The sequence below is a fragment of the Corticium candelabrum genome, chromosome 2, assembly GCF_963422355.1.
Source record: "Corticium candelabrum chromosome 2, ooCorCand1.1, whole genome shotgun sequence".
Taxonomy (NCBI): domain Eukaryota; kingdom Metazoa; phylum Porifera; class Homoscleromorpha; order Homosclerophorida; family Plakinidae; genus Corticium; species Corticium candelabrum.
The window spans coordinates 3,294,444-3,305,708 of record NC_085086.1 but is presented as its reverse complement, the minus strand read 5'-3'; the positions used below and the strand labels follow the sequence as shown (position 1 = coordinate 3,305,708).

General features: G+C 45.7%; 2 protein-coding genes across 5 annotated transcripts; one reads left to right on the top strand and one right to left on the bottom strand.

Annotated features, from left to right (window-relative positions):
• Positions 1 to 916: 916 nt before the first annotated feature.
• LOC134176298 (uncharacterized protein K02A2.6-like) lies at positions 917 to 1,532 on the bottom strand. Its single transcript, XM_062642972.1, has 2 exons — positions 1,316 to 1,532; positions 917 to 1,245 (listed from the first exon to the last, which is right to left on the bottom strand). Exons 1-2 carry the CDS (start codon positions 1,530 to 1,532, stop codon positions 917 to 919), a joined length of 546 nt encoding a protein of 181 aa, XP_062498956.1.
• A 4,606-nt stretch (positions 1,533 to 6,138) lies between these two features.
• On the top strand, positions 6,139 to 8,662 carry LOC134198382 (uncharacterized). 4 transcript variants are annotated; one of them, XM_062667760.1, is made up of 5 exons: positions 6,139 to 6,777; positions 6,837 to 6,922; positions 6,990 to 7,127; positions 7,287 to 7,429; positions 7,516 to 7,569. In XM_062667760.1, exons 1-4 carry the CDS (start codon positions 6,156 to 6,158, stop codon positions 7,320 to 7,322), a joined length of 882 nt encoding a protein of 293 aa, XP_062523744.1. In that variant the 5' UTR covers positions 6,139 to 6,155; the 3' UTR covers positions 7,323 to 7,429; positions 7,516 to 7,569. The 4 variants fall into 4 exon arrangements, with proteins under 4 accessions (XP_062523744.1, XP_062523743.1, XP_062523746.1 ...); XM_062667759.1 differs by having other exon boundaries at positions 6,139 to 6,898; positions 6,956 to 7,127; XM_062667762.1 differs by lacking the exons at positions 7,287 to 7,429; positions 7,516 to 7,569 and adding an exon at positions 8,627 to 8,662 and having other exon boundaries at positions 6,139 to 6,922.
• The last annotated feature ends 2,603 nt before the right edge of the window (positions 8,663 to 11,265 follow it).

The following is an 11,265-nucleotide window of genomic DNA, read 5'->3' as shown; positions in this document are numbered from 1 at the left end:
GAGGGCTAGCTGTCATCATGAGTGTAGTATAGTTGGTCTGCTACTCAGTACACAGTACTACTACTCAGACACGTTACCGGCTCGCGCCAAAACCCCAGGTCCCGGAGTATCCGGGACTATGACAACACGCTATGACATCTCTCCTCCTCTAGATAAAACACAACTTTTGTCTAACGATCAATTTCCCTACAAAACTCAACTTAATCTAATCATTCTTTTAAAGATCTAGTCGCTGGGGTGCCTTCCTGATACGAGAGGACCGCGCAACGATGTCTCGTTCGCTGAAGTCGAATTATCGCCCAATCCGACTTCGTCTCTCTCCCCAAGTCCTCGTTTGTCCTGAATCTCTCGTGATCTCAATAGAAAAGGTTCGTTTTGCTCAGTCGCTCCTTCTTCTTCGGTCCTTTCGGGAAGAGTATTCTCATGGCCAAGACCGATATCGCTTCTCTTGTTGTCCCTCGTCAACCCCGGCCCTTCTGTGAATTCCTCGTCCCCTCTCCCTTCTAGGCTGTCTTTCTTTGGTGTGTTCGTGTGCTCCTTTCTGATAACTCGATCCGACGTGTGCTGACGCAGTCTGAGATGATCTGTATGCCTTCCGTATGATACGACCATCTTCCAGTTCATACTGGTATCATACTGGTCCAGTCTTTTCCGTCACCTGGGCTGGAATTCAGCGAGGTCCCGTTCCAAAGTTCCGGACAAAAATCCTTGCCCCGCTGCATTTCCAGCTTTGGCATCTAGTATCGTGATTTATTTTGAACCTCCTGTTTCCTTCGAACTGTTCTACTATCATCCGGTCTGAAGAGGTCGAGTCTGATGAGCCGTCTCCTTCCCAAAAGTTTCTCTGCTGGCATTGAGCCTATGGTGGCGTGCGACGTGTTGCGGTATGCCAACAGAAATGTTTGCAGCTTTTCATTCAAGCTTCCTGTTTTTTCAGCTTCCTTAGTCCATCCTTGACGGTTTGTACCGTCCGCTCGGCTAGTCCGCTAGATGACGAATGATAAGGTGCTAATTTTGTATGGATTATTCTTTGACTCTCGCAAAACGTACGACATTCGCTACTCGTAAAGCACGTGCCATTGTCCGATACCAACCTTTCGGGAATCCCATGAATTGCAAACGACGTCTTCAGTTTCTCGAGCGTGACTTCTGTGGTAGCTGACTGGGTTGCATATACGTCCAGCCATTTCGAAAACGCATCAACAATGACAAGGAACATTCTCCCCATGAACGGTCCCGCATAATCTACGTGAATGCGCGACCATTGTCGTTTCGGCCATAACCATGGGTGTAGCGTGTTTTTGACATCTTTCACATGCTCGCACAGCTTCTTCCAGATCGTTGTCCATTCCCGGCCACCACAAGTAACTTCTTGCAACAGCCTTCATCTTGGTCATGCCAGGGTGCCCCGTATGCAGTTCGGCAATGATTACTAGACGCTCAGCTATAGGAATGATTACTCGATCGCCCCACAACACACAACCCTCTGACGTAAAGTTCATCCCGTCTTCTCCAGTATGGTAGTAATTCATTATACAGTGCTCTCGGCCACCCTTCCAGGGTATAGCGTAGCACTTTGCTCATCCATGGGTCTCTTCTTTTCTTGAGCCTTATGCCTTTGGCTGTCACCGGGGGTCGTAGCCAAGTAATCTATTGCTAGAAATTTCTCTTCCCCCATCTGATCGTTGTCTGTGGCTTCCACTGGGAGTCTACTCAAGGCATCTGCACAGAAGTTATATTTCCCGGGTCTATATTTGATTGCATATTGATAAGCCGCCAATGTCAAGGCCCATCGTTGGATCCTGCTAGATGCCAAAGCAGGTACCGATCTGTTTTTATCAAACAAGCTTAGTAATGGTTTGTGATCGGTCACTACTGTGAACGACTGACCTAAAACATATTTATATAACTCCTTTACCGCGAAGATCAATCAACGCCAAACCTTCCTTATCTATCTGTGCGTAGCTCTTCTCCGCTTGGTTAGTGTACGACAGGCAAACGCAATCAGTCTTTCCTCTTCACTTGGCATTCTCTGGGCTAATACCGCACCCACTCCATACGGCAATGCGTCACAGATGATTACAATCGGCTTCCTTGGGTCAAAGTGTACTAAGACGCTTGACGTTCAAAGTGCCCTTTTTGCTCGATTGAATGCCCCGTCCTGTCGCTCTGTCCACTTCCAAGGTTGGTGTTTTCTTAATTAACAGCTCATAAAGAGGTGCTAGCATGATGGCTAGCCGTGGAACAAACTTGCCATAGTAATTGAGAAGGCCCAAGAAACTCTTCAGCTTCGTCACATGGGTTGGTGTAGGCGCTCGTTTCAACGCTTACAGTTTGTCACCAGTTAGGTGTAGTCCTTTGGGCGTCGATTCTGTGACCTAAGTAGACAACCGATGGTGCCGCTACCGTGCAATTTTCTTTCGTTAGTCGTAGGCCTGCTTCTTTCAGCCTCTTCAGAACTTCCTGAAGATTATCATAATGTTCCTTTTCGTCTTTACTTGTGATTAAAATATCATCTAGGCAGACTGCGACTGCCGGTAGTCCTTGTAATAAGCTTTTCGTCATCCTTTGAAATATCGCGGGCGCTGACGAGATGCCGAACGGCAACCGGTTGAATTCATACAATCCCTTTGGCGTATTAATCACGGTATATTTCTTGACCGATGGGTCTAGAGGAATCTGTGCGTACGCCTGGCTCAAATCTAATTTTGTAATGTTTCTCCCTCCGCCAAAGGGGTAAACAGATCTTCAATCCTGGGTAATGGGTATTGCTCAACTTTGGTGGCTTGGTTGACAGTCCTCTTGTAGTCACCACAGATCCTCACTGACTCTTTGTCGGACTACAACACGGGTACGATGGGTGCGGTCCATTCAGCATACTTGACGAGACTAATGACGCCCTCCTTCTCTATTGTATCCAGCTGTTGCACTACGAGGTGCCTCAGTGCATACGGGAGAGTCCTGGCTTTGCTAAAATGTGGTCTCACTGATGGGTCAACCTGAAAAGTTGCTGGTTGTCCCCGGTACGTCCCGACACCATCTGTGAAGACCTCCTTGTACTGTTCTAACAAATCTTCCAGTCGAGTATTGACACGATGTATTTCTCTCCAATCCAATCGTAACTTCATCAACACGTCTCGGCCCAACAGGTTTGGTCCATTGCCTTGCATTACCAGCATAAGTAGTGTCTGTGCTGGCTGTCCAGCTTTTACGCTTACTCTGACCTGGATGGCTTCTAGAACTTGCATAGCGTGTCTCCATACGCTCGCAGCTTAATTGGTGTCGCCCGCAAAATCGGCCTATCCTTCTCGGTCCATAGTTCCCTGAACTTCTCCTGAGAAATAATCGTACTGGATGCCCCTATGTCGAGTTCCATTTGTAATTGCTTGTCATTCAATTGAACAGGTACCATCCACGGCTGTATCTTGCATATCGTTTCATAACTGGATCGAATGACTGTTGATGACCCACTAGCTCACTATCGCTGCCATCCTCTTCATCACTCAGGTACTGAGCCTTGGCTGCACTCCCTTTGCGGTGACTCGATGTGTGTCCTTTCTTTTGACATTTCCAACACTCCTTTTGACGAAAGTAACAAACTGCCTGATTGTGGTTGAGTTTGCCACACCTCTAACACGGTTTCCTGGGTGTGTTATCCCCTGATTAGATACGTGATTTCCGTGTTCTCTGTTTGCCCTGTTTCCTTCTCTGACTCTTCTGTGGCGGTCTCTGTGTCACTCTCATGGTGTTTGTCTGTTTGTCTATTAATGTCTCCTGTCTGGTTCCTACTGTTTTCTGTAAATCCACCACTTACTGTGCTGCCCGCTCCATTGAGATAGCCATTTTGAATGCTTTGTCTAGAGACAATTCCTTTTCCGTTACCAGTTTCCTTTGGATAGCCTCATTTTGTAGTCCGCACACCAGGCGCTCTCTCAATGCTTCCTCACGAAAACCGCGAAATTGACAATGTTCCCTCAACCTCCTCAAAGCTGTTATGAACTCTTTGACTGATTCTTCTTGTTTCTGGTTCCTTCTGTAAAACTTGAAGCGTTGGGCGATGACCATGGGCCGAGGTTGCAAGTGTCTCTTCAGCGCGCCTACGAGCTCCGCGTTCCCCTTTGCGGGTTTGTCTGGGTGTACGAGGTTACAACCGTGTATGCGTGTTCTACAATAACCGTCAGGAAGATTGCATTCTTCCGCAACTCGTCTTCGCTGTTACCTATTGCCACTAGAAACTGCTCCAGGCGTTCCTCGTACGTTTCCCAAGATGACGACGACGGGTCGTAGCTACCCATTCTTCTGAACAACCCGAATGTGTTGTTCGCCGCCATCCTTGTCGCCATTGTAGTGTATTTGGTCTTCTACTCAGTACACAGTACTACTCGGACACGTTACCGGCTCGCGCCCAAAACCCAAGTCCCGGAGTATCCGAATCTATGACAACACGCTATGACAATGGGTGCCTGGTATAACGCGCGTGTACACATGAGTTTACCACGTGCCCTCGTTTACCCCAGGCGCGATGTGGATTGCAGCCCCGGATGAGCTGCCATTACCACTACGTCTGGTATGGTACCGCCCCTTGCGGTCAGCGTTAATCATGCTCCTACAGTAGGGACATAATCATGTCAGTTACAAGTGTACTTTGTCGGCGTAGTAGATTACACGAAATGACTGTCGTGTTTCCAGTCCAATGCATTGCAGTAAAGGCGTATGACGCATTGCAGCTTCAACTGAGAACCTGTGTACGCGTTCAAAGGCGTATGATGCACTACAAGTGCCATTTCTGATCTTCCATTTCCTCGCTACGCTCTCTAACGTAGCTGCAATCTCTTACTAGCGCTTGACAGTGGCCTAAAATTGCAATATCAACAAGTACAGAGGCTAGAACAACGTCTCAGTTCCTAGCTAATAGCATTAGTATGACACGCGCTGAAGAATTTGATTACATACTTACTCCCGCCCAGAAAGGCGGTACCATACCAGACGTAGTGGTGATGGAAGCGCATTCGGGGCTGCAATCCACACTGCGTCTAGGGCGAGGCTAACGTTTACCGGGCATGCCATCATTTACTAAAGCGTCGTCTTACGCCTTCAAAGGGCAAAATTATATAGACGTCTACCTGAGGCGTTTGCCATCACGGAAAGCGTACGTTGCATACAGACTTGTTGTCGAGGTGTAGCGTAATCTGGGGTAACTGTTTGAGTAATTTGATGCACACCCGTATATTGCTACGTCTAGGTGTTGTGTAGTCACTTGATCTTACTACCGTATGGAGCAGAAGCCTTCTACCAATCAGCATGTGGGCAACCATCTCTGAAATCTCAATCGTTCTTGAGATAATTCGGGACTTTCGTCGGCACTGCTGACTACTGTCTGTTGCCCATAAGTGTGAACTTTGAAAATCATCAATATCTCTGCTGTTTTTTGGACTTTCGCGATGATCTCGTATCGTTAGAAACCGCTAGATCTGGCATTTCTGTTTATCAAATTATCTAAGCCTTTCTTACAAACGAAACGGTAGGATAATAATTGTGCATATCAAACACAAACGGGTGGAGCAATGGTTATTATCCAATTATCTTGTAAGACCAACGGATCAGCAACTGGAACCATTTAAGATAATTGGTGTAACATGGTCCAACTGGAGCAGCTCTTAATGCTCTAATGAGTACACCTGGTGTGACCTCTACTTCATTACTCACTTCCGAGTTCTCGCTTACGGGGAATAGACAGTAGTAATCTTGTGGGTGGGGCAACTTCGTGAACAGAGGTTTGTTCTGGCAACTACGACTTACGAATAGTTGTAACTATTGTTTGCTTGGGTACATTTCTCTACTGCATCTATTGTGGTAGCGACGTTGCTGTACGGTGTAAGAGGCGTTTTTGTTGCTATCGCTTCGCCGTCCCGGATGTTCGTCAATGGCTATCGACTTGCTACGAAACTCCTAATCCTACTTCAAGTAGTTTACTAATAGTAGAAGAGATTCAAATCCTAAACTGGAGGTAAGACGCTTCACGCTCGAACAGGGTTAGATATTCACGGAGTTGCCCTAGTCACGGAGTTAGGCCTACCCCGGATAACTCCTAATAACTGCGAGACCGCCAAGTCACCGCAAAGACATGTGATTGTCGCGTGTTGATCACAAGAGTAATGGTCAACGATGCAGTCGACGTCAAGGGCAAGCGCTTGAGTAGAAACGCCAGTCGTTTGTTGATCAGCACTACAGCCACGGCCATTCTAGCTCTGATCGTACCAGCTTACTTTCTCCTCCGCAGCAATACCGGACACGCTTACCAACGTCTAACCGGACGTCTCTATTATCGAGTGCTGAGTTCATCATTTCATGGAGCTCCCGACATGAAACAGAACGGGAGCCCTAGTACAGCGCATGCTCAGACGATGCTATGGCAAGAGGTCGGTTGTCAGAGTGCGATGCCTATCCTACTTTGTCAGAGAATTCCTAACTCGGCTCTAGAAATCGCTCTCGTCAACAAGACGGTATTTTCAAATACGAGACATCTCGCGCGGAGATCGAAATCGTGTGCTCTAGTCGGCTCATCCGGGAAACTCCTGAGTCAAAGAAACGGTGAGAGTATAGACCGACATGACGTTGTCATACGGGTAAACGACGCTCCCATTCATCCTTACGAGAAATACGTTGGGAGACGCATGCCAGACGTTGCGATTATCAATCGAGCCATTGCAAGTAAAAGAAAGTGTCTCAGGAATGTAAATCGTGAGACTCTGTTGGTTCAGAGTCATCATCCGGGAGGTATCAGCACGATTGGACGATTCTGTTACACACAAGGTCCCATATTTGCATTGTCGCAGCATATTATCGACACTACTCGATCTATTCTCAGTACATACAGGATGAAACATGGTTTGAAGAGGTACAGAAGTCCGTCAGCCGGAATGTATGCTGTTGTCTTTGCTTTGCATTTGTGCAGTGAGCTTGATGTCTACGGATTTGGTGCTGTGCAGGGACAGTTGTATTCATACTATCGAGATCATAATTCTCCCAGTAATATGCACGTTTTCGACATGGAGGAATATTTCCTTAGAGATGTTTCGCGTGATTTGACAACACCAGTTAACCTGTCGTGGACTGGCTGCACAAAGGTGTCATATTACACTTAAAAGAAAATATTCTGCCGTATATTTAATTTGGCTTAATTAATATACACCAGCCCAGAGATCATGCAAAGTTGCCTGGGAAATTAAACGCACTGTAGGATTTATAATTTTCTGTGCCACTGACTTTTGCAAATCTGTTTACAGTCTGGCAAGAGAGGTAGTTTTGCTTACCAGGCCTGAATCCAGATGGGGGTTCAGGAGGTTACAACCCCCTCTTTTCCAATAGGCGTGGTTCACCATGAAAGAATCGAAGCAGAGTCTCACACCCAGACGTCTATATATATATAGTAAGAAAATTTTGTATGTGATGACTGCTCTCTTTATGCATGTTATCGGGTCAGATTGCAATAACGCTCTGCTTTTGCTAACACAGATGGGCTCTAGAACATTCTAGACTGACTATCTCAAGACTACGCACACTAAGACCATTTCAGTATGTAAGGGCCTGATCAATTAAGTTAATGCTGTAGATTTTTGCTAGAGGTGATTACATTACATACGAGTATGCCATAGTCAGCTCATCAAGTTAGTAGTCAACATAAGCAGTAAATAATTTTATTAGAAAAGAGAAAATTAGTAATGCTATAAATAACTGCTACCCGGTCAACCCCCTTTTAAAAAATTCCTGGATCCGGGCCTTACTCATGATCCACGGTACAGCCCTCCAGCTCGTGAACATCTTCCTACGCCACTGTGCTAAATCGATACTGAAGCTACAATGTTTGTGAAGCGAGGTTTTCGCTCGTCGCAATGAAAACGATATACCGTAAAACCAGAAAATCGTGCATACATAATATTGTGCGATTTTGTCCGAAATCACTCCTTCAACTGTATTGTGCGGTTTTAAATTGTGCGATTGGCAGCCATGTACACTCATACAACTGTTTATCACAGATTGTTAATTTCTAGTAGAACAGCAAACACAACACCAGGTCACAGACTGAAATCAATTCCTACTGATCTACATGCGTTGGCAATGTCAATATGATGTGCACAGTAATCAAATGCATTCAATAGCCATTGAGCAGCTAATGCTTTCACATTTCACAAAACATGCAGGTGCAGATTAGGCGTCTCTCTTACTTTGGATACCGTAACAAAAATGAATAGAGACGCACTAGCGTACTTACAGGTCAGCCGCTTCGTCCGACTGTCGATGTATTTCTCTTCGAAAATTCCCGTGGAGCGCCAAATTTTCTGTTGAAGACGACACTAACGATTTTTGCAACAACACCACGGCTGCTCAGCACCGCACATCGAAAATTTAGGCTGTCAGACTGCAGAAGCACTACGAAGACTGGCTGCTTTCACACGACGTTTCTAACCTAGGTTAGCTCTAATTATTTAGCTCCAGACGCCATTTAACAAATTGGCCTTAATTAATTAAAATGGCTTTGGCTAACCTAGGTTTTAGCGCTAACCCACTTGCAAGCTAGGTTAGAACTCGGTCGCTCTGCCTACAACTAAGTCACTCCGCCTTCTAGGCACAGCGAAGAATGGCGCGTTTTCTAGAATGTGCTACAAACGCTTCAAAGCTACACGGGCGCTTCTTCAGTGGAAAAGGAGAAGGCGAAGAAAAGCGCGTCGGCAACAAGAGGTCCTTCTTATTACTATCCTAGTGTTGCTATGCAGAATGTACAACCAGATGTTGCTTGTAAAGATCATGTCTCTAGTGAAAGGACGAAACCCTCCAAACCTTCCAGACATTGACGGGACAACAATGACAAGATATACATAATTAGTGTCTAGATTGGTTAGTGGGTCGTTTCAGTGCTGTGTGAACGCTGCTCAGTGTTAGCCTAGTCAATTACTTAGTAATTACATGTTCCATATGGTGATGTTTACTCAGGAAGCTTAATTAACCTAGGTTAACCTAAGGTCAGTGTGAAAGCACCCCCTGCGGAACAAGCAAAATGTTACAAGTCAGTTACATCTACACTGCACGTATTGTTACGGTGGCCGGTTCGAGTTCCATTTTCCATTTTTCTACTTCCAACTTTCATTGTTCCCACTTCCGCTTCCATTTTTGCTTACTTTTACACCATAGGCCTGGTTCACAATATTGACACCGACGTCGACAATAGAAATGAATCCTATTCCAGCGTCGACGTCGGCGTCAACATCAAAGGATGCCGCCGACGTCGATGCGGTTTCTTTGAAGTTTGACGCTTAACTGAGCGTCGGCGTCATATTGTGAACCAGGCTTTAGTCGTAAACGTTGACATTTCGCGAGTTTGTTTGGCGCATTGGTTGTCACGTGGTTATTAAAGTCACGTCGTTTCTTTGCCGAATACGCTCTAGCTAGGTAGAAAGCAGAAGTTGACGGTAACGCCACGATGCCAGTTTCTTAGCAGACGTCGTACCCAACATCGACGCGATTCCTTTACTTTTAGTCTATGGACAAAGGAGGCATTGATACACCTGGTGCGCTGGTTTTGCGCTGTTTGTTTTTCTTGTTTATTGCTGTAGAGAGTTTAGAGAGAATGGATGAAGCAGGACCTGCAGTGGCTGATTCTCCTGCTTTACATCAAGACCTGTCAGAAGAGGAAGCACTATTGGTTATTTTCAGAAGGGCTGCATACAGTATTGCTCAGATCTGTGATGTCTTGGAGCATTCCCATGGTCTGATGTTGACACTGCAGTACATCAAGTAAAGAAACGATTACGGAGGAGACAAACTGGAGCTGAAGTCTCTCTTGCGGATGTCCAAAGCAGCTATTCAAGTAAGTTGTTTATCTAGGAAGACTAAATGATAAAAAGTCCATTCGTGAATTTCAGAACCTGGAAATTTAAAGTGCAGAGTACATTGTTATCATGGAGAATAATAAAGGAGATATACTTATATCTGTTATGTAGAGTGACTTCTTTTAATTCATTAAATTAATAGTGCTTTCCAAAGGTGACTGCATGTCGTAAATGGACTTTATGAGCTCTGTGAGAAAATGAGTCTTGTATCATTGTGACGATATGTCTGTCTGTTGGCTTTTGCTTGTTTTTGTGTGGTCGTGTGTGTGTGTGTGTGTGTGTGTGTGTGTGTGTGTGTGTGTGTGTGTGTGTGTGTGTGTCTGTGTGTGTGTGTGTGTCTGTGTGTGTGTGTGTGTGTGTGTGTGTGTGTGTGTGTGTGTGTGTGTGTGTGTGTGTGTGTGTGTGTGTGTGTGTGTGTGTGTGTGTGTGTGTGTGTGTGTGTGTGTGACCTGCACTACTTACTCAAGTAAAGGCAGAACATGTATGTATGTATGTATGTATGTATGGATGGACGGATGGTGCGTGGTGTAAGTAGTTGTGTATGAAACGTCTGTACATAATGTATGTACATGTATATAATGTATGTAGCGTTACACCCATCCACTGTAACTCCCAACAAGTCAAACAGTGACAGTAATACATATGCACAAAACCACACAGGGAAGGACAAATACTACAGCTAGAAAGTGGTAGACTGTAAAGACATCTCATGTACATTACATTTACACTGTACGTATACCTTTAGTCAATTCTACGCTCTGTCGTTCCTATGACCACTAGATTACGGCTAGAGCTCGAGTTCAGCACGACTTCAGCTACAGAACTGAAAACAAGACGACGTTTTCTTCTTGTTTTTCCTTCTGCACATTCTGCAGAGCTCCACAATAACGCGCGTGTATCACGTGCCCTAGAGGGAGCGCGAGCTAGGAGTCCAGGGCGGCATCATTTATTACAGCGTCGTCTTACTGAAGCGCCTTCAAAGGCCAAAATTATATAGACGTCTAGTACCTGAGGCATTTTTTCATCACGGACAGCGCGTACGTTGTATACGGACTTGTTGTCAAGTGTCGAGGTGTTAGGGTAATCCGGGGTAATTCCGTACACTTTCTAGTTAGATGACCCGTATCTTCTGCAAGAGATTGCGTTCCGCGTTCACCTGCGTATGGTTTCTTCGTTTGCTACTGTAGTATACGTGGTCGGTTGTTCTTGGCACCATGCAACTATACAAGCAAGCGGTTGGACGTTTTCTGCACTAGGGTCAAATATCAGGGTTGGGGATAGTCTCGCGTAGCCAAACCCCTCCCCTTTTTTATATCTACTGGCGGGGAAGGGTATGGTGAAATTGCATACAAGTAGTGGTGTCAGCCGCCACCGACTT